At 40.1% G+C, this 27,615-nt stretch overlaps 2 protein-coding genes across 4 annotated transcripts in view; one reads left to right on the top strand and one right to left on the bottom strand.

The window, feature by feature from the left end:
* The window catches only part of lima1a (LIM domain and actin binding 1a), a 43,669-nt gene extending 36,294 nt beyond the window's left edge, over nucleotides 1–7,375 (top strand). For all 3 annotated transcript variants that reach the window (XM_020942041.2, XM_020942042.2, XM_020942040.2), the window contains 5 exons: nucleotides 428–558; nucleotides 1,392–1,616; nucleotides 2,657–2,955; nucleotides 4,601–4,860; nucleotides 5,133–7,375. In XM_020942041.2, coding sequence (XP_020797700.1) covers nucleotides 428–558; nucleotides 1,392–1,616; nucleotides 2,657–2,955; nucleotides 4,601–4,860; nucleotides 5,133–5,240 — 1,023 coding nt within the window. In that variant the 3' untranslated portion in view covers nucleotides 5,241–7,375. The remainder of the gene's footprint in view (nucleotides 1–427; nucleotides 559–1,391; nucleotides 1,617–2,656; nucleotides 2,956–4,600; nucleotides 4,861–5,132) is intronic.
* Nucleotides 7,376–9,184: 1,809 nt separating this feature from the next.
* Nucleotides 9,185–27,615, bottom strand: part of spryd3 (SPRY domain containing 3) — a 55,106-nt gene continuing 36,675 nt past the window's right edge. Inside the window, exons 9-11 of the mRNA XM_055166089.1 lie at nucleotides 25,040–25,159; nucleotides 20,875–20,978; nucleotides 9,185–13,441 (exon numbers count right to left, since the gene is read on the bottom strand). Coding sequence (XP_055022064.1) covers nucleotides 13,307–13,441; nucleotides 20,875–20,978; nucleotides 25,040–25,159 — 359 coding nt within the window. The 3' untranslated portion in view covers nucleotides 9,185–13,306. The remainder of the gene's footprint in view (nucleotides 13,442–20,874; nucleotides 20,979–25,039; nucleotides 25,160–27,615) is intronic.

Here is a 27,615-nt window from a genome sequence, read left to right as displayed (position 1 = left end):
AATTGATTCCTGCATGTTTGAGGAATCCTCTATTGTACAAAATGCCTGTGTTCACAACTATCCCAGTTTATACATGTTTATTCTTTATCTTTATGTAGTGTTAAAACTTTCTCTTAGTCAATGACAGTCAAAGTCAATGAAAAGCTGCTGCTTGCTACAGTGAAATGTGACTCAAGAAGCAGATCCAGTGTGTTGTGCTTTTCTGAAGTTAAAGAGCAGTTTTTAGTATTGAGCTGGATTAATATTGTGGTTTAAAATGAACAAAATGTAAAATGATGTCTTATGTTTGTTGTAGTGTGACAAAAAGGCCTTTAAAATACCATGAATCACAGATCTTTAACATGTGGTATTTGCTGTGTATTTAAATCTCTCCTCTTCCTCCTCCGCTTCCTCTTCTTCCTCTTCTTCCTCTTCTTCCTCTTCTCAGAGCTTCAGTGCATCTCGTGAATCATGTGTCTCGTGTCAGAAGACAGTTTATCCTCTGGAGCGACTCGTGGCCAATCAGAGCGTCTACCACAGCTCCTGCTTCCGCTGTGCGCACTGCAACAGTAAACTCAGGTCAGTATATAAATGTAAATAATATACAACCACTGCAACAGTAAACTCAGGTCAGTATATAAATGTAAATAATATACAACCACTGCAACAGTAAACTCAGGTCAGTATATAAATGTAAATAATATACAACCACTGCAACAGTAAACTCAGGTCAGTATATAAATGTAAATAATATACAACCACTGCAACAGTAAACTCAGGTCAGTATATAAATGTAAATAATATACAACCACTGCAACAGTAAACTCAGGTCAGTATATAAATGTAAATAATATACAACCACTGCAACAGTAAACTCAGGTCAGTATATAAATGTACATAATATACAACCACTGCAACAGTAAACTCAGGTCAGTATATAAATGTAAATAATATACAACCACTGCAACAGTAAACTCAGGTGAGAAATAACAATGTAGTAAAAAACAGTTTATAAAATAACACTGCCATCTGTAACCTCCAGAATTCTCTCCCTGAGCTGCAGAAGCTGCACTAGCACTGACTCATGATGCTGCAGGTGCTGGGGTTTAGTGACCGTTCAGATCAGAGACATTTTAGGTTTAAACCAACTGGATTTCAGCTTTGAAACTGGCAACACAAATGAGAGAGTCATGTGAGGCTCAGTGTGCTTTCTGATTGGAAAATCATTATGAGAACCAAAACAACTTGTCCATCATGTCCAGTGTTTTTCTAATTAACAATAAAATCTACATTAGATGATCAGTGATATTTGATTAGAATGTTTCACTGAGTTTTAAACACTACATTTTAAACACCGAGTCTTAAACACTACATTTTAAACACCACATCTGAACATGTTTTTGATCTTCCAGTCTGGGGAACTATGCGTCTCTGCACAATAACGTCTACTGCAAACCACACTTCTGTCAGCTGTTCAAGGCAAAGGGAAACTACGACGAAGGCTTTGGGCACCGGCCCCATAAAGAGCTGTGGGGGCCCAAGACTGAAGGAGACAGCCCAGAACAGAGCCCCCCGAACAGGCTAGACCTGCAGGAACACAGCCCCTCCTCATCCAAGGAACCGGAGCAGGACCAGAGGTACTGGACCAGGTCATTCAGGAGTGACTTATACTTTCAACCAGACCTAAGATCGAAACAGATTTTTTAAATACCTGATGTCATTTTCAGTCCTGGTTTTGGAAACGGTTTAGTCTGTGTTTGGTCTTTATTTAGACCTCTTTAGTCCTGTTCATGGTTCTGCTTCTGATCTGAGAGTTAGACAGAGTTTAGTCCTGGTTTAGTCCAGGTTTAGACCTACTGTAGTCCATGTTTAGTCCAGGTTCAGTGCTTGTTGTAGTTCTGGGTCAGTACTGGGATAGTCCAAGTCTTGTCCTAGTTGAGCCTTGGTTTAGTCTTTAGTTTAGTCCTGGGTTAGTCTCTTGATTAGTCCTGGATAAGTAATTGTTCAGCCCCGGTTTAGTCCTGGTTTAGTCCTGGTTTAGTCCTGGCTTAGTCCTGGTTTAGTCCTGGTTTAGTCCTGGTTTAGTCCTGGCTTTAGTCCTGGCTTTAGTCTTGGATTAGTCCTGGTTTAGTCCTGGCTTAGTCCTGGTTTAGTCTTGGATTAGTCTTGGATTAGTTCTGGTTTAGTCCTGGTTTAGTCCTGATTTAGTCCTGGTTTAGTCCTAGCTTTAGTCTTGGATTAGTCCTGGTTTAGTCCTGGCTTAGTCCTGGTTTAGTCTTGGATTAGTCCTGGTTTAGTCCTGGTTTAGTCCTGGTTTAGTCCTGGTTTAGTCCTGTCTTAGTCTTGGATTAGTCTTGGATTAGTCTTGGTTTAGTCCTGGTTTAGTCCTGGTTTAGTCCTGGTTTAGTCCAGGCTTAGTCTGGTTTAGTCCTGGTTTAGTCCTGGTTTAGTCCTTTAGTCCTGTTTAGTCCTGACTTAGTCCTGACTTAGTCCTGACTTAGTCCTGACTTAGTCCTGGCTTAGTCCTGGCTTAGTCTTGGATTAGTCCTGGCTTAGTCCTGGTTTAGTCCTGATTTAGTCCTGGTTTAGTCCTGGTTCTTAGACTTGTTTGGTACTGTTCACTCTTCATACTTTTGCCTTTGATTAATTTGAGTAATAATCTTTTGTTTTGGTTCAGTCCGTGTGTGGAGGACTCGCCGCTCGCCAAAGTCACCGTCCTGACCGCCAGCATGGAGGCCCGGGGTCAGGGGTCATCTCCGGACAAAAACCAGGACAAACCAAGTGAGACCAGAAGACTGAAGATCTCCTGGCCTCCTAAGAGTGACCCAGAGAAGATCAAGACAGAGGGTCCAGAGGAGGAGGGCACTGTCCAGGCCTGCGCTAAAGCTGCCAAAACCAAATGGCCGCCTGAGGAGGAGAGAGAAGAACAAGAGCCAACCAGTCCAGAGTCTACGGAGGAGGACAAGACCAGTCCTAGTGAGTACTTCTTTATGTTAGGGGAAGAAGCAGTATTGAAAATGTCCTAGATTCTGAAAAATTTACTTTTGAGAGTTTTAAACCGTGTTATAATGTCTCATCCAAAACAGGAACGAGAAACAAATGCAACAAAACACAACTCCAGGTTTGTTTTTGATGAGGAAACAACATTAGAAGAGACCAGAAAATAACTTAGTTTTGCCATTATGCAGTGTTCAGATCAATCATGTTACTGTAGCTTTTGAAATTAATGGTAGAAGTCTGATGATTAGTGTTAAACTGGATCACTTTGACCTGTGTTCATGTTTTACTCTGTGTTGTGACAGACGAGTACACAAAGAGTACACAAAGAGTACACAAAGAGTACACAAAGAGTACACAAAGAGTACACAAAGAGTACACAAAGAGTACACAAAGAGTACACAAAGGTCATTTAATAACTCAATCAATCTGCTGCACTTGAAGTAAAACAACACATTTCATTAAATGATTCAAATAACAGAAAACTTTTGGAGAGATTTTTTGTCAAATCTTAAATTTGTTATTATCAGTGTTGGGGAGTAACAGATTACATGTACTGGAGTTACATAATCAGAGTACAAATTATGAGTAACTGTATTCAGTTACAGTTACTGTTTCAATGAGTGGTAATTGGATTACAGTTACTTTGTTGGAATAAATGGATTACACAGCGGTATTTTCACATTATGGGCTATATCCCCTTTTTTTTCTTCTTTTTTTTACCCAGTAATTCCACTCATTGCCGGACTCTCAACCAGGTCTAAACCAGGTCTAAACCAGGTCTAAACCAGGTCTAAACCAGGTCTAAACCAGGTCTAAACCAGGACTAAACCAGGACTAAACCAGGACTAAACCAGGACTAAACCAGGACTAAACCAGGACTAAACCAGGACTAAAAGCATGTCTTAAACAGGATTTAACAGGACTAAATCCTGCTGTGTGGACGTGTCTCCTCTTCTTCTATCAATAATATTTTTAATTTGGTTCAGTAAAGTCTGAGCTTTTTATTTTCTTTAAACAGACAAAACATCTTATGTTACGATTTCCTGGTCTTTGCTTCTCTACAGCAAATCAAGTAATCCAAAGTATTCAGATTACATTACTCACCTAAAGTAATTTAATGGATTCCGTTACAAACTACATTTTGGGGTATGTAATCTGTAATCTGTAGGGGATTACATTTTAAAAGTCACCTTCCCAACACTGGTTATTATGTTATTCTTTTCTAAAGTATGTTTCACTGAATGCTGTAGTCCAGCCTGCACTTTATTAACACTTTAAAGCTACTATCTCCTAGGTTTTTTGTTTGTTTTTGTTTTTAAGCAAATAAAGAAGACCTTTCCCCAACAGCCCCTGCCCTCACCGGCCTTGTTCATACTCCCTGTGCTCTCTGGTTTTCTTCTGTCAGACCACAGCAGTAGTGTAGACGACATCTAGTGGTGATATGTGAGAATACAACAGGGACAAGTTATCCAGTCTAATACAGATAACAGCTTTAAAGCTCCAAACTGTAGACACGGTTTCATCAGGGGTCATCTGGACATTTCAGCTCCATCCAGAACCCATTTTACATTTGATGGAACACCGTCTCTTTATTCCAGACTGATTTTCTCCTCTCCTTCAGGTCCGACGGAGGAGGAGCGGAGCCTAGAGCCCAGCGCACAGTCGTCCCCCAGCCACACCCCCACAGAGGACAGCTGTGTGGACATCCACAGCAGCTCCGAGGACGACCCAGAGAGAGACCTGAGCGAGCCCACGCAGGAGCAGCGCTGTGGGGCAGAGGAGAGAGCGGACGAGGGTCTGCTGGAGGAGCCCCTGGACACCAAACAGCTCAACAACCTGTGCTCCTCTGAGGGCGAGGTGGAGGCCAGCCACTCCTCTCAGGTACAGACACAACCAAAGAGCTCAGGTTTTATCCAATGAGAAACAAAATAATGCTAGAGACCCCACGTTTACTGTTGATGATGCTGTGAGCTGATTTAGTTTTAGTCTTGATTATAGACTTCAGTTGGTCCTGGTTTGGTTTGGTTTGGGTTTAGTCCTCCTTTATTCCTCATTTAGTTCAAGTCATGGTTGAGATCCCAGTCGGTTTTGTAAGAGCACAAGTACTTATTTTTACCAATAAATTGTCAAATCTTCGGTTTGTTTCGTGTCAGGACGTGGGATTCTGGGACAGTGAGGAGGTGGAGGAGAAAGAGGAGCTGACGGTGGAAGACCTGATCAAGAAAAACCGATGCTACGAAGAGGAGGAAGAGAACGCCTGAACGATCAAGAGGAGGAGGAGGAGGAGGAGGAGAACGGTGAACGATGCCTAAAACAGACTTATGAACTGAACCACTGCAAAACCACATATCTACAAGAACTGAAATGACATGAATTCACAATATTGACTTTTTGTTGAAGTGATTTTTAGATGCATCTGACTGGAGGAAGCACTATTTTTATTATTCAAGCTTCTGCCACGAGGTTTGTGAGGGCAAAAATTTCAAAATATCAAAATTATGTTGATGTAAAAAATACAATGTTCATACTTTTACATCATTTTATATCAGGTCATTTTACAAAGTTTACCCAAGTATTGAAGAAGTGTGTGTTTCAGATCCCAGACAAAGAAATTCACACTTGAAATTGAAAAAAAAAAAAAAAAAAAAAACCTATTCGTATTTCTCTTGTGATCTTGTTTTGTTTTTATGAATGAACTTTTTTGATATAAACTAGTCAATATTTAGAATTCAAGTCATTTAAAGTCTTGTCATATGTTGTGGTCTTCTTTACTGTGCCTCTTGTCTCTCAGTGGGACGTTCAAAGCCATTCCTACACTTTTCTGCTGGAGATCGAGATGCTGTGACAAGCTTTTTAAATAAATAATAAAATCATTTTGGACAAAACTGCTAAAATCAAAACTCTTACCAAACTGGAAATCTGTTTTTGCTCTGCTTGTTTTTTTTTTTTTTTTTTTTTTTAACAAAACACTGCACAAAATGAAATGAAATGTAGAGATTGGTGCACTTTGTAACGTTTCTGGTGGGGGTGTGCTACATGCTTGTCTCCATGGCGAATTTACTTGACTTTGCTTGGAATGTCCCGCAGTATGGCATTAAACAGACGTTTTCGCTTCGGTTGCGTTCTTGCTGTGAGTGGGCTTGCCTCTCCACAGATCCAGACTGCAACTTGAACTGCTTCTCTTCAACAAGTTGAGTTAAGTTTAATGCCTTTTTTTTTTTTTTTTTTTGGAACATTCCGGGCAAAGCAACAGCATCTCCATGGAAACAGCCTCCGTAGAAAAGACATCGTGCACCTTTAAATCTGAATCTTGGTTTAAGTCGTTTAGACTCTGTAAGATTTGACTCAGAAAAATGATTGGACTTTTTCCATGTTGTTTCAACACACTTCACTTCACAATTATTTGACCAAGAAATTTGCACTTAAAATATGGTACATTTCCTTTTCCTTTACAAAACCTTTTCTTGTTGGATTTATTTTTGAATTAGTATTTAAATAAATGACATAATCTGCTCTGTTCTTGTAGTTAAAATGGTCTGTTTTACAAATGTACGTCTAAACATAACGTGAGAAGAACTGGCACTGGCAATGATGAGTTTCTTATGGAGGGTCCGGCACCTGCTTGTCTCCTTGGAGATTGTATTGCTTTGCTCAGAATGTTACAGAGTATGGCATTAAACTTTTATCTCTTCCCGTTATTCCGAAAGTTGCCCTGGCGCCGTCATCATCATTGGGCTTGTGTTATTTTGTACGGAGCTGCAAATAAGTTCAAGAGCGACAATAAAACCGTTTTAAAGCCTCCAGAGAATCTTGCTGGTCACATGAACATTGAACATTTTACACAAATGAAACGACTTTGTCAGATTTAAAATGCAAAACGTTTCCCAAATTCTCCAATGACATAAGTGGGATCCCCGTTGAACCAGAAGTCCCGCCACAAAAAGAGCGCGGTTTAGGAGCATTTAGAGACTGAAGTGGGCCAGATGGATATGTTTTAGTCTCACAAGAAAATCTGGGTAAGTGTAAAGTGTTATTATAGACGTCTCCATGGAAACAAGCAGGTGACAGAACCTTCCACCTGAAAAGTTCCACAGTGCACTTGGTAATCTTGCAGTTTAAACCTCTTCGAATAATTGTTTTTCGTGACTGTCAAAAACAACTTAAACCAAAATGAATATTCAGAATTTGAACTTTTCATTTTAGTTTTTTGCAGTGAAAGTCCAGCACTTTGTCGACTTTTTAAACGTGTCTGTGTCATAGATGATATCGTAACATTCCACATTTTCACTTCAATCTGTGTTACGTAAGTTTAATTGTATGTGTGCAAACTGGATTTTTCACTGGGACGTGTTTTTATCATGGGGTCAAATATAAATAAATTGTATAAAAAAATTCACCTGACTTTGGCTTGGTATTTTTGAATACTTTTACACGACAGTTTGAGTCTCACACGGGGCTGCACCATTATGGACAAAAAGTATCACTTCATGTTACTCATAATCACAATCTCAGTATTTCAAGCGATTTCTTTGTGTAGAGAAAGTATACACCTACTCACTAAACAAATCCAAATAATAGTGTTTTTGTTTTTTCTTTTTTCTTTCTAAGGACAGGATGAGCACACGGCTGAACACAAGCTCATCTGGAATCATTTTTGTAGCTGAAGAGTGATCATTAAAACTGTTTTTCCCAATAACGCCTGAGCTTTTGTACATGCTCAAAGTCACTTTACAGTTTAATGCAGTTTTCATTCACTGTGGGGCAGTGATGGAAATGAGACTGAATCTGAGCACCATCACACACACACGCACGCACACACACACACACACACACACACCACTTTCATACTAAGCAATGTGGGTCAAGTGTCTTCTCTAAGGACCAGGGATAGGACAAAATTGTGACACATGAGAAAAATCATCTCATCAGATTGTTTCCCCCTAAATTTACCTTTGGCTTGGACAAAAAAAAAAAGAGTTAAAAGCTGGTGAGTTATACAATTTGAGAAGCTAAATTTGAATGATCAATAAAGTATGGGTAACACTTTATAATAACTACACCTTATTTAGCCTTAATAAAGCATGAACAAAGACTTAATTAATAATGATTCACACTTAGTAACTACTTAATTACTACCTGAATTAGCACTTAACTTGCACTTAATTCACCTGTGCTGTAAATAGTTACTCATAAGTATTTCTTACTTAATTACTCATGAACTAACCATTTGTGTGTGCATTTGTAAATGTATATTTAAGTATAAATTTGAACATTTATTAATGATTAATAAGCCATGAGAGAATGATTTACTAATAATGCATTATTGTTTCTCTGGAATTTGACCAACCTTAACAAATGCTTAATAAACATAATCTTCACTTTAGAAAAACTCTCAGAAAGACTTAACTAACAGACAACAGCTGCCTGAATGATCATTGCATTGTATTATTAGTAAATCATTCTCTCATAACTTACTAATCATTAATAAATGCTCAAATGTGAACTTAAATATACATTTGTAAACATGCAAATGGTTAGTTCATGAGTAATTAAGAAGTATTGAGTTACTATTTACAGCACAGGTGAATTAAGTGCAAGTTAAGTGCTAATTCAGGTAGTAATTAAGTAGTTACTAAGCATGAATCATTATTAATTAAGTCTTTGTTCATGCTTTATTAAGGCTAAATAAGGTGTAGTTATTATAAAGTGTTACCAAAGTATGACATAAAATAAATAAAAACAAGTGAAACCAAATGTGTGAAATGAACTGCACTGCTTATTTACGATAAATGATGTCAAAGTCTTTTATTGTCTCCTTCTCGTGAACCTGATTTGGTGGTGTGTCTCATCTCGTGAAGAGTCTGTATCCCCAGAGGTGGGACTTGTAAGTCCTAACTTGGACTTGAGTCAGATTTGACTCTTTTTTCTTTTTTTGACTATTTTTAAGACTTGAGACTTGACTTGATAAAATAGACTAAATGACTTGGGACTTGACTTTGACTTGAGCCCTGTGACTTGAGAAGACTATTCTGAGTAATGATTCACATGAAGATATTGATAAGATGTTTAAAAAGTCTTAAAACTCTGATATAAATCCTCACATATAAATGTACCAAGACTTTTTAAATACTATTTAGTTTAAAATTCATATAAATTGCAAAAACCTAAACCTTTAAAGATTTGAAATGACTTGAAGCTCAACAGATTTAGTTTAGTAGATTTTATTGGTGAAGAACATGCATCTGAACAAGGCCATAAAAGTGCAAGTCAAGAAGCAAAACTATTCTGCAAAAACTTGATTAGATTTAGTTGTTTTTTGGTTTAACCGTGACAAACCTGAATCACCACAAGTGCTGGTGTCCAACAATTATACTCAAGTATTTTGTTACTCAAATAATATTACTGAAGTAGAAGTAATAATCTAAACAAGGGTATAAATATTTAAAAATGTGACCACAAGTGAAGAACGTGAAGAGGGGATATTTGAGTGTGTGGGGTATTAACCGCAACACATCACATATCTACATCACCATGTTACCTTTTGTTTTGAAAATGCTATATTCACCAAACAGATTTTAGTTTTACTGCTCTGAGTTTCCCTTTGCTCTCGGTGTAAAGTCACACCCCCTTCAGAGCACTATCACAACACAATCAGTGTGTATCCCGAAATGAAACTCGAGCACATCACATCAGCTGTGTCCAGTTGTTGTGAACAGTTTTGGATCAGATGTTTGTATATTTGTGGAGACTTGTCGTGTTGGAGCACGGGCGACGCCGGCTTGTGGGCGGAGCCTTGTACAGAATCTTACAGCTAACCATAAGAAAGGTTTCACTAGCTAGGACCACGCCAACAACGACATAGTGCGAAGAAGTTTATTGATAATGTACTAAGCGGGGCAGAGATGGCTGGTTGAGACTATGGGTGGGGGCTCCGTCTCAATCTACAATTAGCCCAGCTGGAATGGGACCCCCCTTGTAGGGGTCTTATGACTGAAAGACAAAACAGGGGATGGGAGGGTGGGGTCGAGTTCGCCGAGACAAACTGGGATGATGGGAAAGGCTGCTACATATCGACTTCTGGGAAATTGGAGGCATGGTGGAGGTGAGTTGTGGTTCGCTGGTGAGAGGAGAGGGCGGCTGAGGCGTGGTCCTGCTCCTGAATCTCACTTCATCATAATAACTACATTTAAATAGGGCTCGCGACAGATCGCTAAATGAGTCGAACATGCAGGGATGACATATTTAAACAAACTCTTCAGGTGTGTTTTTGATGAGGTGGGAGAAAGTTTGGACTTTGCATAATACCCCGTCTTTAAGCTCCGATTTATGATTTACAGTTAAAGCAATTTGACAAACAAGACATGAAACAAAAAGCTCAATAGCTGCTGAAAACATTGCCTCACAGCAAGAAGGTCCCAGGTTCAATTCTCGGGTGGAGTTTGCATGTTCTTCCTGTGTCTCCGTGGATTTACTCAGATTTCCCACATGAACAAACAGGTGAAATCCTCCAGCTCAGGTAGACGTGTCTCAACATCTGGAGATGCGTCCCACATCACTTTGTACATTTTTTTCATTTTCTTGAAATATCCAGCAGCGACTAACAGTTTTCTTTCCACAAACAAAATATGTGACAATTCACATCAATTAAAAAAACAAACAAAAAAACAACTTCAAATGGCACAGTAAACTCTAGTACTAGTATTTCAGCATGTGTGGAAAACCTGCAGATCAGTAAACATGAAGAAAAGCTTTTGTATTGGCTCAAGTTTAAGTTTAGGATTGTCTCAAAAACACAAGGGACTCAGGTAAAGTGGGTTAAAGACAAACATACAAACCTGATTGAAGCACTTCAAATATGAAACCTTAAAAGCTGCGCTCTGAAACTTTTCTGTGGAGGGTTTGCCACCTGCTTGTCTCCATGGAAATGTTCTGTAGTATGGCATTAAACCTAGCAATTTCCATGGAAACCTGACATCACCAGGCCAAGTTACAATATAGATATATATTGATATATAGATTTATATTTATTTATTTATTATATAGACTTTTTATTGTTGACCATTTTAAAAATGTGTAATGAAAAATACAAGCTAAATTTAAAGCCATACTGTAGAACATCTCAGGCAAAGCAATGACATCTCCATGGAGACAAGCAGCCACTAGAAAAGATACACAGTGCATCTTTAAATAAATGTATTATGTCATTATTTTCTATTTCACCATTTCTGATCCAAAGCAAATAGTTTGAATTTTAAGGTGAGCTATTTAAAATGAACAATTCCAATAAAAGAAAGTTTAAATGGAAAAAAGGTGAAATATTGTGTTATTGTGTAAATATTGTGTATTTGGAAATTGCACCACAACAATGATCATGTCACTGTTAGTTTGAGCTCATCAAAGTGCACTGAACACATTCCCTGATACAGCATTAAACTCATGTTAGGTTTAGAGCATTATTTTGTGTAGAAAAATACTTCTAATCTGACTTTATAATATGGCAATATAGATTTTATCAGCATAGTTTTAAATTCAGAAAATAATTAGTAGGGATGGGACGAGATCTCGTGTGCGTCTTAGAGCAGCTGTAGCTGTAAGAGCCTCCACATTCAGACAGAAAACACTTCAAACTCAGACCCACTTTTTCAAACTAATGGGACACAATGGTGACGCAAATAATCAACAATAATATGATCAAATCTATGTGTGTTTAATTCACAGCGTGGAACATGTGGTGTTTTTCACACTTAAACTTTGTTTGAAAAAGATCCACAAAGAGATATTTAGGCCTTTTTACCCATAATAACTTAGTTTAAAGTGATAAAGAAGACAGAAGTGCTCCTCCTCTGTCTGCGTCCCTAACAGCTGAGGGGGGGTTGTCTCAATCTCATGGACTCGTGTCTCGTCCCACCCCTGTTATTTAGACGTGTGGTATTTATGAAGCTGTATGTCCCTGATGGCCCACAAGAGGGCAGTGTCTTCCTGGCAGAGGGCAAAGAACATCTCTTATTTTTATTTATTTTTTTTTAAAGTACAAAACCCTCCACTAATGTCCTGTCCTCCTTAATCAGGAAAAAAAAAGAATGCAGATAAGTTTTTAGTTTTAAGTTTTATCATATATAGTTTAAAGCAGACATATGTGCTTGTGTGTGCTCTGTACTTATAATCTTTGACACCTGTGGATCATTATGTTATCATTTGGCTATTTTAAATTGTAATATTGATCTAAAACAACGTAGTAAAAGAAACAAGTCGTCTGACTTGTGCGTTAGAAAACTGTGGTCCCCAGTGGAGTTGACGTGGTCGTAAACGTCATGACAACAAAGCGCCGCAGGCTGTGGGCCCCTCCTGTGGAGAGCTGCACTTCACTCTAGTGAGTAAATGATTTTTATTTTCAGTTGTACCAAAATGATGTGATCAAATCTTACGCGTATCACTGACAAAGAAAGTCAAATTGGAGAACAAAGTAAGTACGTCACAGTGGGCGTGTAGGGGGCTAGAGGAGCAATGATGTCTTGACTACAGGAGAATAAAGATGACTCAAACATGCATGAATCACTCTAAATACTTCAGAGAAGAACATGTTTAAAAGCTCCTAAAAGCACAATATGTCTCCTTTAAAAGTAAAATCATAGTCAGATCCATGAGTGTGTTTATAGTCTTGATCAGGGGACAGAGTTAGCAGAGAGTTGAGTATTACAGGCATTTCAACAGACGAGCTGGAAGACTACAGAAACCTGCCTCACATGTCATGTGGTGTTAGTGTGTGTCCAGACCAGTGCTCCAGGCAGACATTTGGAGGACCATACTGCAGTCCAAACTTAGGTCCAGGTTAAAGTGCATTCGACGGGTTAGACTAATTAGACAAATAGACTCATTTCACCAAACAAAGTTACTATAATGATGTTGAAGATTTGAGCTTTTGATGTGGTGAAGTTTGACACAGACAGCACGTACAGGGAATTTGGTGACCATTAACTAGCAACCATAATGTAAACAAGGACCAAAACTGAACAATAGTTATACTTAGACTGATAAATGCCTTCCTTCTGCATACAGTTTAGATGGAGCTTTCTGTGTTGATAACAAAGGTAGAGGGATTCTGTTTTAGAATTCAACACTACTTCCTGGATTTTTCTTCAACTGTTTTTGAACAAACTGTCACTTGGCTGATGTAAAACTATTACAAATATTTCATACAGGTACTAGCCACCAAACCAAGTCAGAATTAGAAAAACGTGAAAACCTGTCGTATGCACTTTAAGACCCTGGTTTATGTCCAGGTTTAGTCCAAGTTTAGGTCCAGGTTTAGCCCAGGTTTGGTCCAGGTTCATCCACTGAGTGGGTGAAGATCCACTTTAACCTTCTCTCCACAGCTCAGCATGCCCACTGTTGGGTAGAGTCCTCCAGGGGGCACCACCATCTCCCTGCGCCCCATCAGCTTCCCGTTCCTGCTGAAGAAGACCTGCACCACCACAAGAGGGCCACAGTGAGTTACATAAGCATAATATTTCTTTAATACTAAACATTAAACCTGGAGTTAACTTATTTTATGACCTGAATGAATGAACCATTAAGACGGACTGAGTTTATAGATTTCAGAAAATATTATTAAATGTAGTTTTGTAAAGCAGGAGTGTAAAATGGGGAGAGTTGGTAGAGACATTCGGTAACAACACAACACCAATGGTCTCACCTATATAATGCCCTCCGAGTACCACCAGATCTAAACCTGGTATTAACTGGACAAATCTAGAGATATTTTGCAGTGACAACATGCCGGGGGTGTTCTACATGTATGCCTATGTTACCATTGAGAAACAACACACACATTAGTGGTTCCATGCTGTTATTTGGACATTGAATAATTGTCAGAGCAGCGGCATAAACATTACCGTATTTTCCGGGCTATTAGGTGCTCTGGATTTGCACTGTCATTGAATGGTCTATTTTTGAACTTTTTTCACAAATAAACCGCACTGGACTTTAAAGGAAACACAACAGTGTGATGGGTGAGTGGTTTTGTTTGTTTGTGGCGTTTACAGTGACTCTGGGCTTTGTTCAGTTGTGGCGTGTAGGGAGGGTGTGTCTGGGACCAACGGATTGTCGGCGTGTTCACAGTGACTCAGTTGTTCAGTTGTGTCTAGAAGTGGCACATTGCACTCGCTTTTTCGGTTCCGTTCCTCCGTTCCGTTCCTCATCCGTGTGGAGTGATGAGTGTGTCTGTGGGTGTTTTTGGCTGTGCGGTCGCTGTCTGCTCCGTGTGTGTTTGTGTGTTCTGTGGGTGGTGGGGCTTTGTAGTTTACTGAAGTCGTGCTGGGACACCCGAGTGGATTCACGTATGGGGCGCTCTGGAATGTGGGGCATGCAGTTGTTTTCTGATGCGGCTAGAGGCTTAAGAGCGCGTCTAATAGCCAGGAAAATACAGTATTTTTCAGGCGCCCCACTACTTCTACACTACTTTTTTTTTCATTGTCGGAGTAGAGGCACTTTATTATTTTTCAAACAATAGGCTTTTCCGTTATGAATAATATTAATGTGATTTATTGCCTATTAATATTTTGTACTCCCATATATCACAAGATTCTTGGGCCAGGGCAAAGCGATAGGAAAGTACGAGGATACAACAAGGATACAAGGATGTTTATGTGTAAGTTTGACATGTAGTGACAGTTCAGTTGATCTGCCTGTACTGTGCATAGGTGTGTGTGTGTGTGTGTGTGTGTGTGTCGGTTTTGTGTCTGCCTTGATAGATGTTGAGACTAAGAACATCGAAGAACAGCAAAAGACATGCCTGGGTAGACTATCGCAACTCTCAAAAGAAAATATATAAAAAGAATATATCAGAATATCGAAACTAAAAAGTGTCGGAAAACTGACACGTCTTAATAGAGGCATGTCGTAATGAAAGGATGTCAGAATAGGCAGCAGACCCCCGCATTAGCAAACGCAAAGGTCAGAGAACCTTTCTCTGACCTTTGCGTTTGCTAATGCGGGGACCCTCACAAACGAGGGTCAGATTAAAGTCTAAACAAGCCTCCGTCAGCATCACACCCTCAGGGAAAGTGCAAACGCAGCAAAGTATCAATATCTAAACCAAGTCTAAAACAGGACAACACAAACTATACTAGGATTAAAAATGTGGACTAAATTTACTCTACATTCAGCAGAGGAACCACCACACGCCCTGAAGGAGGTGGTGTATCACAGTTTGAGAGCCATGGCACTACACCAGTGGCAAGAGCACATCTAATCATTATAGTTTGATGTTTGGGTACAGTTTGTTCTACACATGCAGTGTGTGCACGGGCTGGGCCATTCTTTTTCTGATTTACTTACAACAGGACACAATATTCTGGACAGCGAGTGAATGTCTTCATTGAAAATCCAATTCTTAAAGATGCACTGTGTAACTTTTCTGGCGGAGTGTCTGTCACCTTCTTGAACTCTGAGATGTGACTGTCTTGGTTGGAATTTTGGACATTATGGCATTAAATATATTGATCTAGTGTGATGAGACGTCCCTGTTTACTCAGGACAGTCCCAGTGTTGAGCCCTGTGTCCCTTGTCCCAGCAGATTTATACAAAACCATTGATTTGTCCCAGTTTTATACAAGAAATGCCCGTGGTGTCCCTATTTTTGACCAATTTGATGCCTGCTTACAGTAAAGAGAGGCATAAACTGTCATTTGTTTAGGTACAATACAAAACATCTGCTTAAAAATGACCAAAACATAAAGAAAATGTGACTATACAGACTGACTTTTAGTGCAGCATGCATAATCAGTTTCCTTAATTGCGCATTTGTTACAGAATTTTATTATTACCAACCACCACAAACCAGGATGTTCCAGTTTTTGATTTTGAAAGTCGGGTCACCCTATATTTGTCTCAATGAAGAAGAGCAGATAAAGACCACCAGGCCACATTACAGGTCAGATGTGTGGAGAGGCGACCCTGCTCACAGTCTTGCTGCGTGTGCTCCACTGTGTTTTTGAGCAACTAAACCAACTGAGGTAGAATAAATACAAGACAGATAAGTTTAATGTTGGACTGTGGAATATTCTGGCACTGCTCCTGATTTTTACAGTTTGCAGTGGTCCAAAGTTCTACCTCACTTACCTTATGCATTCTGAACATCCTGATTATTCACCACAATGAATTTATAAGTGAATTTCACAAACCTCATAGGCCAGAGTGGAGTTCACGATCATGGCAGCAACTAGCATGCTAACACTTGCTGATTCTCAGACACTAAAACCCTTTAAATCAGGGGTGTCAAACTCATTTTGGTCCAGGGGTCGTATCCAACCTATTTTGATCCCAAAGGGGCCGGATCAGAAAACTCATGGCATATAAACCCCAAAAATTGCAATAAGTTCAAATATTTGTGCAGAGAAATGCAAATCTATTACAGAAATCTTTTTAAATTGATGAACTCTTTATTTTACAAAATGTTATAATATTATGAACAACCTGAAACTTTAAGAAAAATGCAATTTCAACACAATTTTTTTACATGAACTCATATGCAAATAGGAATAAGTAAATTTTTTCACTCTGCGTCTACTTTTCTCATTTTAGACATTTTGTTGATGAGGGTGTCACGGTCAACAGTCAAAACGATCGTCCTTTAAGAGCGTTTGGAAAGAGACAAGTCTTCATTTGTGCTGCTCTGGTGGGAGGGGCCACGTACAGAGACGCTGGAGACCAAATTACCAATATTTAAATAGAAAATATAATTAAAATATTTTAGTAGAAATTCAGCCGAGGGCCAGATTAAAGGTCTTGGAGGGCCAGATCTGTATGTTTGACACTTGTGCTTTAAATGAAGATACAGACAGAACACAGTTGACCTATTTTGACCTTTGCTGCTTTTACAATCTATCTGTACTGGGGCAAGACAGGTTTCGCTCAAATACATGGAACAAAAATCAGGTGCAGGCTCCTTAAAACAGTGAATTCTATCCGTCCATTGAACCTTTTGTAAATATTAGTGGTGGAAAATCATTTGTGAAAAACCGAAGCTGGTGGTGTAATGTCTGAGGATTTGTAAAGGGGAAAAAGTGATTGTTTACGCGGCACTAAATCAGATCTGCTCCTTTCACATCAATACACTGTTTCACGGTTTAATACGGACAGATCTCGTTCAAGTCTCCAGCAAATACACGCGTTATCTGACAAAACAAGTCAAGTGCCGTGGAGTGGGTCTGTTCCATAGATTGGACTTCTAAATATTTAATCTGCTATTCAACCACCTTAAAATGAAAAGCTTAGAGAGTATTGAGCCCTTCACGGTACACTGTGTGCCTATGAGGCCATTGTGCTCAGGCAGGTATTCACAAACACTACAAGAGACTCAAGATTCACTTAAGTTACACCATTCGTTTACTGCTTATTCCAACATTAACATTAGTCAAGTCGAAAGCCCTTCAAATAATTACACTCTACTCAAAAAGACATATTCATCTGGGGCTGCTTGATTAATGACACTTTGAATAGATTTAGTCATTTGAGTCAAACATGGACTGGATATATAAATGGACATAGTCAGTGTTGGGAATGTTACTTTTAAACTGTATTCCCCTACAGATTACAGATTACATACCCCAAACTGTAGTTTGTAACGTAATGTAAAGTGAGTAATGTAATCTGAATACTTTGGATTACTTGATTTGCTGTAAAGAAGCAAAGACTGGGAAATCTTCACATAAGATGTTTGGTCTGCTAAAAGAAAATAAAAAGCCCAGACTTTACTGAACCAAATTAAAAATATTACTGATAGAAGAGGACGAGATATGGTCCGCGTGGCATGGTTTAGTCCTGTTAAATCCTGTTTTAGTCCTGTTTTAGACCTGGTTTATATCTAGTTTAGACCTGGTTTTAGCCCCAGTTTAGATCTAGTTTAGACCTGGTTTAGACCTGGTTTAGTTCTGGTTTAGTCCTGATTTAGACCTGGTTTAGACCTGGTTTAGATCTAGTTTAGACCTGGTATTAGTCCTGGTTTAGTCCTGGTTTAGAACTGGTTTAGATCTAGTTTAGACCTGGTTTTAGTCCTGGTTTAGTCCTGGTTTAGTCCTGGTGTAGACCTGGTTTAGACCTGGTTTTAGTCCTGGTTTAGTCCTGGTTTAGTCCTGGTTTAGACCTGGTTTTAGTCCTGGTTTAGTCCTGATTTAGAACTGGTTTAGATCTAGTTTAGACCTGGTTTTAGTCCTGGTTTAGACCTGGGTTCAGTCCTGGTTCAATCCTGATTTAGTCCTGGTTTAGTGTCCGGCAATGAGTGGAATAATAATAATTTTAAAAAAAAGAAAGAAAAAAAAAAAAAAGGGATATAGCCCAAAATGTGAAAACAGGAAAATACCGCCATGTAATCCATTTATTTCAACAAAGTAACTGTAATCCAATTACCACTCACTGAAACAGTAACTGTAACTGAATACAGTTACTCATAATTTGTACTCTGATTACATAACTCTGGTACATGTAATCTGTTACTCCCCAACACTGGACATAGCCATAACCTGCTAGTTGCCAGTTTTCAAACAGGAAGTGAGCACAGGTATGATTCAGCTTCCATCAAATCTGGCTCCAGTTCACTTTCTATTGAAAAACAGTCACCGCCGTCTCTCTGTACCTGCTGCTGTCAGACTCGTCTATTTGGTCTTAAAATGTTCATATTAATCCGCTTTACATTATCCTGTTTTTTATTTAGTTATTTTGTTTGTAATTCAGGATATGAACATTAATAACAGACAAATCAGGCGCCTTTTTCCCCCCGAGGTCAATCCAAGCCCCGGGATCTAAACACGGACGTCCATTCAAGGCAACGGGCCGAGTTCAATGACGCAGTCTCCAGATTACTGTATTTTCTGGGCTATAAGGTGCTCTGGATTTGCACTGTCATTGAATGGTCTATTTTTGAACTTTTTTCACAAATAAACCGCACTGGACTTTAAATGAAACCCAACAGTGTGATGGGTGAGTGGTTTTGTTTGTTTGTGGCGTTCACGGTGACTCTGGGCTTTGTTCAGTTGTGGCGTGTAGGGAGGGTGTGTCTGGGACCAACGGATTGTCGGCGTGTTCACAGTGACTCAGTTGTTCAGTTGTGTCTAGAAGTGGCACATTGCACTCGCTTTTTCGGTCCGTTCCTCCGTTCCGTTCCTCATCCGTGTGGAGTGATGAGTGTGTCTGTGGGTGTTTTTGGTTGTGCGGTCGCTGTCTGCTCCTGTGTGTGTTTGTGTGTTCTGTGGGTGGTGTGGCTTTGTAGTTTACTGAAGTCGTGCTGGGACACCCGAGTGGATTCGTGTATAGGGCACTCTGGAATGCAGGGCGTGCAGTCGTTTTTTGATAGGGTTGGAGGCTTAAGAGCGCGTCTAATAGCCCAGAAAATACGGTAGCCTAACCTTAAACCTAACCTTAAAGTTGTAGATGCCCTGTCAGCCCCTGTCAGCTGAACACGAGCAGTTTATGATTACATTGTGCTCTGTCGGAAAAATCCTTTCTGGGCAGGAGTAATTTTTTTTCGCTGAAGTACCAGTGAGTGGCCACTACGCCAACTCAAGACAGGTACAAGACAGCATATCCTACCCAGTTATTTGAATAGATCCATGGGTCGATCCCGCAGGTTTGATTGATAGTTGCCAAGCGCTGTTACCTTCAACTTCAGTGCTGATTGGCTCTTTGGTTCCTAGGATACTCTCAATCAGAATTCCAAATACGGAATTCAGCTCCAACTTTGCCCCTATAACTGCGAGCCTCAATGAGCTTCATTTGACTGGAGCTGAAAGATGTGGGTGACATCACTTAGTTAGTCCACTCCTCGTCCACTGTTGCTAATACCTGATCTGACTTCAACTGTACTGTACTGCACACTAGTGTTTTTATCTTCATTTCTTTATCTCTGGTTACTGTAGTGTTAGATGATGTTAAAAAATAAATAAATGTTTGTCCTGTCTTGTCTACGCATGGGATAGAGAGAAACATAATTTTGATTCCTTTGTATGTCCAGTACATGTGAAGAAATTGACAATAAAGTGAACTTTGAACTTTGAGCTGGATACAGTTTATGGGTGGAACAGAGCGTTTTGATCTTTGGAGATGTAGACAGACCAGTAATAAATGGTTACTGAAACGTGTGAATGAAAGAAAACACACCTCCAGCTCTGTTTTTGAGGCAGTAACAGCATTAGAACATGGCTTAAAGCTCACAAGAGTCAGTTAATGTAATATAGGAGCTTTAAGTCCCTCACCTGCTCACCCTAAGAGTCCTCTCGTCTCACCTGAGCCCTGCCCGCATGGCCCGCACAGTCACGGCTCAAACCTGGAGCTCAACTGAACAAATATTGACAAATCCAGGGATTAGATCAGACGCTATTCTTACTCACTTTAGCTGCTCTGCTCCTACCCATGTACCAGCCCCTACATGTACCACAGCACAAACAACTGGCTCCCCTTTAAGGAAAATCCCTGTCATCCTCACACAGAGACTTAATGTGGGATTTGCACTGAGCAGAGGTCAATAGATATTATTAGTGACTTTTATTGTAATATTTTTTCAGAATATTGTAATGTGATTTCATTTTAAAGGGCATGTACATGTTTTTTCCATGTATTAACAAACTCTGTCTGGCCCCAGTACAGATATATTGTATAAGTGGCTCTTGAGGTCAAAATAAGAAATGCAGGTTAGCATGCTAGTTGTTTTTAGCATTTTCTTGATGGCAAAACTCCAGTCTGGTTTCTGAAAGTTGTGAAAAGCACTAAACAGGACTAAATCAGGAATAAACTGTGACTAAACCAGGACTAAACCAGGACTAAGTGGTTTTTAAATGCATGTTAGCGGGAGTTGGGGTCTTGTAGCTTTTGGCTGCGTCCTATTCCTGTGTGTCTGATACTTACTGTGACCCTGGTGACTTCCTGTCCTTGCTCCGCCTCTTCCTCCTCGTCCTCGTTCAGATACAGCATGTTTTGGACGGGCGCAGGCTCTGGGTCATCTGCTTCAGCTGAAAAGGGGAAAGGTGAGAAACAAACAGGAAACAGAGGTTAGGATTCCCAGCACATTGCAGATGCATTTATGTTAAAGACATCAGTGTTTCAAACCATGTGTTTATGCGACATTTTAAACAGGGGCTGGGTTCATGTGACATCACAACACGATAGAATCCCTATTGGCTTGTTAAATGCGTGTCACTTCTGGATCATCGGCACATGAGCAGATATATCTGGCAGAATTTACAAATTCCTCTTTATTTTAGTGACATCATGTCTATAAAAGGGATTACAGTTACTTAACGAAACGGTTCCGACAGCACTAGCAGTGACTTGCAGTTACTGAGACATACACACTTTAATAGGTAAATACTCGATTATTTTCATATCTGATACAACTTGTGGTTAAACATACTTTTGAAAGATAATTGTCTCTTGTTTGTGCTAGAAAAAGCGGAAAAGCAGCTGTTGAAGCTGTTAGGCCAGGACCTGCAGTGTGCACTGGGGCAGTTTGCAGCCGAGTGTGAAGCTGCTGGGATGAAGATCAGCTCTTCCAAGTCCGAGGCCATGGTTCTCGACCAGAAAAAAATGTCTTGTTCTCTTTGGGTGGGTGGAGAGTCCCTGCCTCAAGTGGAGGAGTTCAAGTATCTCGGGGTCTTGTTCACGAGTGAGGGGAGGACAGAGCGTGAGATTGACAGGTGGATCGGTGCAGTGTCAGCAGTGATGCTGTCGCAGTATCGGACCGTTGTGGTGAAGAGGGAGCTGAGTTGAAAGGTGAAGCTCTCGATTTACCGGTCAGTCTTCGTTCCTACTCTCATCTATGGTCATGAGCTCTGGGTAATGACCAAAAGGACGCTGGAAATGAGTTTCCTCCGCAGGGTGGCTGGGCGCTCCCTTAGAGATAGGGTGAGGAGCTCAGTCACACGGGAGGAGCTCGGAGTAGAGTCGCTGCTCCTCCACGTCGACAGGAGCCAGTTGAGGTGGCTCGGGCATCTGTTCCGGATGCCTCCTGGGCGTCTCCCTAGGGAGGTGTTCCGGGCATGTCCCACTGGGAGGAGGCCCCGGGGAAGACCCAGGACACGCTGAAGGGACTATGTCTCTCGGCTGGCCTGGGAACACCTTGGGGTTCCCCCAGAGGAGCTGGAGGACGTGTCTGGGGTGAAGGAAGTCTGGAAGTCCCTGTTTAGACTGATGCCCCTGCGACCTGGCCCCGGAAAAGCAGAAGAAAATGGATGGCAGCTGTTGAACCTAAGCTGGAAACAGTGGGATTTCCTGTGGAACTGTCAGACGCAGATTTGTTGACCAGGTTTTTGGTTTATATACTGCTCTAATTACTGGGCCTATCCACATGAAAAAAAAAAACTGCCAAATTCAACATCTTCTGTCAGAATAAACAAAGAAATTGTAATAATTTTTTCACATCAGCCTCAAAAACTGGTGCCATGATTCATCCCCAAAGACGTCCTTGTTGTCAGTTGAAACACTTTAATACATGAGATTAATATGACAAGTTTGTGGGGCCAATCTCAAACAAATAATGATAATGATCAGATGTTTGAATATTTTTTTCAAACACAGTGACTCCCATAGAGTTAAATAGGCCCCTGGCTTCCATCAAAAATTATGACATCATCACATTGTAGGATGTAAACACCACCCTAATTAGAGTGTGTGTGTGTGTGTGTTACTGTACATATGTGATATTGTAGAAATGTTTTTTTCTATTTCATTTTTAAAACTTCACGTGTGTGTTTTTTTATTTTAAGTGTATGTATTTAAGTTAACTTCCTTAAAGTGTGCATGCCAGGTTCTGATGATGAAGACTTTAAACATGATTCAACAAAATAAAGGTTTTAATTAATTTTAACATTTTACTAAATATTCATATCTGCGACATTAGAGGAGTTATGACCCAATGAACAACATGGTTGCTAGGTAACAGTTCCCTAGTGTGATGTCATGACTTTCAACCAGGAACTAAAATTTGAAACCTAAAATATTGCCAAACTGGAAAAAAGTAACATTTGTAGTAAGCTCTTCAGTATAATGTTCTTAAGTGTGTTGAGTGAAATGAGTAGTGTAACCTGTCACAGGCACTTTAAACTCGCTCAACTCTCGTCTCCTTGTCTCTGAAGGTTGTATTTTTATTTTTATAGATCACACTTAATGTGGAAAATCACATACTTAACAAATGAGACCCTGAGGTTTAGGAGCTATCATTACCTTCATTATCGTCAAGGACTCAGATTAAACGTGGTTAATAACAATCATTTATTAAAATTGGCTGCACTGAATCATGGTCTCTGTTGTTGTCTGTAGTGTGTAATTTATATAATAAAACATATAGTCTAAGAGTGCACTCACACTCGGACTTTAAAACTGTGCCCAAGCACGGATTGCCCGTAAAGTGCCGTATACTTGTCCAGTGTGAGCGCAATCGAACCATGCCCAGCTGCAGCATGGACGGGACTTTGGCCCAGTTGGACGAGTTGGGAAAAAGCACAACACGGAGCTCATGTACGTGCACCCACACAACTTTACTATACGAGCACTGTGTGTGCGCTGATGTCACTCATATGAGGAAAACAGTGAAGAAACTCCACACCAAAACATGTTGAATATGTGTTTACCTTCATTAAGAATTGTGGACAGTGACAGAAGTTTTGCAGCCTCTCCTCCTCCCGTCCTCACCCCCACACTATTTTTATATCCATAATCTCACAGAGGAGTGCGTATCATAAAAGGACGCATATCTGTCTCACTGTTTAATAGATATTTCATGCCGCTGGACTTCTTTCTTCTCTAAAAGTGTTGGCTGCACCACATGTAAACAGCACTCTGTGATGACATCATCAGGTCGGTTGTGCAGGTGTGAGTGTGGCCATTGAACCCTACGCAATCGTGAGGTTCTAAAGTCGACATGGTTCTAAAGTCCTAATGTAAGTGTGTCCAAAACACTACAAACATGTACGGCAACACACTCACATCTCCCATATGGGTTAAATAAAGAATGAGTGATGGAACTTTTGGCTCTTTCATAGGATCCAAATCTTTTGGACCTGTTTCATTTCAAAGAGCCGTTCAAAAGACTGGCTCTTTCACTCTTTATTTACATGACAGAAACCTAAACTAATCACAGAGAGGCCAAGGCTCAGACCTGTTTAAAATGGTTTTAACTAAGAGTAGGAGTCTACTTATTGAAATTATGCATAATAATACTACTACTACTACTACTACTACTACTACTACTAATAAAATTCAAGAGTCAGATCTGATTTTGTGCACAAAGCTCACACTTATGTCACCTACTCTGCTCCTGTGCTGATTCTTGTGTTGGTTCAGAATTACTCAGAGTAAAAATGCATAACATTTAGAAAAATAAAGAGCCAGTTCCAACTGTTCACGTGAAGAAACTGTTCAAAAGAGCACAGTCATTCACGAATGTCACCTCACTATAAAGAATGATTCATCCACCAGGAGAATTTTGAATAACCATTGGTTTCAGAAGTAGGAAAAAATAGCAATCAGCTATTTACCCCTGTGCACCAATATTAACTCTCACAAGTGCCCTGGAACAGCCTTTCATCTCAGAATTCCTACTCAGAAACTCAACAACTCAACAATTCAGAACCCTGAGCTTGTCCCGAGGTCAAAAATCCAACATGGCTGTTGCCAGTGTGAGGATGAACTTTGATTTCTCACTGTTAAAATACAGTTTGTTGATGATGTTGATGCTCTGTACTGTCCACCTGCTTCTGTGAACCTGCTCCTGCAGACGTTGAGCCTCAGCAGTTACAAATGTGCTCTTATGATCTGTTATGTTAATGAAACATGGAGCTAATGTCAACAAAAGCAATAAACAAAAAAAAAACCAACCCTCAAACATTAATTTATAACTTGCAATTGTAATGACAATGTCGGGGTGAACATGTCCCCTAAAACTCAAGAAAACTTTACTCTGAGGTCCGAGTTCCAGCATAAATGGAACGCAGCACAAGCCAGGTCAATAGTAATGATTAAATTTGGCAAGAAGTTATTCTAGTGACATTTATTCAAGTTCATGTGGATATCTGACCGTGCTCATGGAGGATATAGTCTCGTGGGAACATGATGCCACAGCCCATGATGTCTCCTTTAAAACAGCGAGGACCAAACGCGTCTCCAACTCCACTGCCATGGAACAGTTTGCCGTCATCTGAAACAAAAACAGGAAATCATGGAAGATTTACTCCTGCCTCAGACTGTCCTCAGTCCAGCTGTGAGTGCAGTGCAGTGGTTTGTGCTGTTCAAAAGTCCTTTTCAAATAACATTCGAGTGTCAGCATTAGTATTAGTCAACAGTCACTCTCACCTTTCTGTTCAAAACTCCTAAAGAGCACCAGGCTCGTACTGATCACAAGCTCCTGAAAATGTGCTCTTTAAATCCATTTTGTATTTTTCAGACTTCAGATCTTAAATCTTTTTTGCCAGTGTTTGCTAATGTGTGCACTGTGTCACCAAGGTAACTGCTGAACATTCCTCCAATAGATATACATGAGACACACCCCCAGCGTGATGTCACTGCAAAGTATCAATATGTCATTAAATTTATCCTGCATGCATTCAATGACTTGTAACTTGGTCTGGTGGTGTTACCTGCTTGTCTCCTTGGAGAAAGATCTTTTTAATGCCATATTATGCAGCATTCTAGGTAAAAATGTCCAGGTGATGGACCCTCCACCACAATTTCAACAGTGCATCTGTGACCATTAATTAATGTATACTGAAATCACATATGTCAAACTATAACCCCAAGTATTAAGAAACTGAAGCTGGATCAAATGTCCTGGTCACATAATTGATATTTTGCAGTGACATCACGCAGGAGGTATTCTACTATGTATCACTACTGGCAGAATGCTCAGCAGTTACCATCGTGACACAGTGCACACATTAACAAATACTGTGAAAATGTTTCAAGATTTCAACAAAACTAGGTGTGACTAACTGAAAAACTGTTGCCCAATACTAGCTGTAATTGTATGTGTGAGAGTTTAGTTTAACAGCACAAATCAGCTCGCCTGATGAAGTTCCAACCAAGCCAGCTCTTTCTGGTCAGACTGTGTAATTTGAGTAACAGAGACTAGTGCTTCCAGTTAGCTTCACACCCCCAAAGAATGTTGATGACATCAGCTGCAAAGTATCAATATAACATGGGGATCTGTGGGACTTCAAGTTCAAGTGAATATGGGATTTTCCTTTTTTTAATAGAAGGTATTTTAACGTGACAACACTCAAATCTGACAGTTAACATCTCTACTTGTAAGGCACTTTTCTTCAAAGAAAGATCAACAACAATCCAACAGAAGTCTTCAAAACAGGCTCTGGGCAGCGGGCCAGACTGCAGTGGAGGTACAGCCTGCAGACAGGTAGCACAGCCAGCTCCCATAAATATTTGTGGAGTTGTCATGGGACCCATCTCCAGCGCACTTTAAAACAGTGGTATCTGAGCTGAGGAGCCATGCGGGAGATAAAGAACACTCTGATGCAAGATCTGAAAACTCAAATCAAATCAAAATAACAGATGAGGAGCAGAGGTGGGCTTGGGTCAGAAACTTTAGCAGAAGATGTTTTCACTTGGGCTCAAACATCAACAAGAACAGGGCTGTTCCACTGAGATTGGCAGGTTAAAGAAGTTTTGCAAGTACCGTCGGATTATGGTTTACATTTCACAAACATGTCCTTGGATAAAAACATGTTCAAATATTGATTTTACTGATATACTGATAACTATAAAAAGTTGTTTACAATTTCATTTTGTATTTTGCTTCACAATCTGATTATCCAGGGCCAATTCAAAAACTAGACATGCCAATCAGAGAGCAGCAGCTCCTCACTGTGGGCCGCACCACGGCCGTCTGTCTGACGCACCGGACAGAGGTTAGTGATGCTAAATCAGCCTCAATTAAATCCATCTGGTGTCTGCTCTGCACTGAGCATGCACAGTAGAGCTCCTGTCCCATGTGAGCGTGTGCCAAGACACCATGAGACTCAGACTAAAGAGCAGGCCACTAGTGACAGTGACAGAGTGACAGAAGCTAGAGCGGAGCATCACAAAATCCGAAATTTGTTTTTGAAGGTCCTGGTCATCTGAACATGAGCAGTTTGTCATTACATTGAGCTCTATGGGAAAAAAAACAACAACTTTGTGCTTGCTGAGGACTTTTCGCTGCAGTACCAATGGAGGCCACCAGTCCAACTCACGACAGGCTTATCCAGAGGTTAGAATAGATCCAGCTCCAAAGGATCTGACTAAAACCCCAGAAACTTTCCTCAAAAGTGACTAAATGTGTCCTCTGCATCTGTCCTGTCCTTCATTGTCTCTGGATAAAGACGATTAACCAATTAATACTTTGCAGTGACATCACCCGGGGGGTGTTCTGCATGTTTGTGTATGGTGAAATGTTCAGCAGTTACCATGGTGACACAATGTACACCTTAACTAACTCTAGCAAAAACGTTTTGAGAAAACGCAAGACAAAATACATAACTGATTTAAACAACACATTTTCAGACGTTTGATCAATACAAGTGCTCATGGTTCTGTTTAAGAGTTTGATTTTCAACTAAAAGGTGAGACTAACTAACTGAAAAACTGTTGGTTAAAGCAAAG

The sequence above is a fragment of the Boleophthalmus pectinirostris genome, unplaced genomic scaffold, assembly GCF_026225935.1.
Source record: "Boleophthalmus pectinirostris isolate CB_2022bp ecotype Guang Dong unplaced genomic scaffold, ASM2622593v1 HiC_scaffold_8, whole genome shotgun sequence".
Lineage (NCBI taxonomy): Eukaryota > Metazoa > Chordata > Actinopteri > Gobiiformes > Gobiidae > Boleophthalmus > Boleophthalmus pectinirostris.
This window is presented reverse-complemented; position numbering and strand designations above follow the sequence as displayed.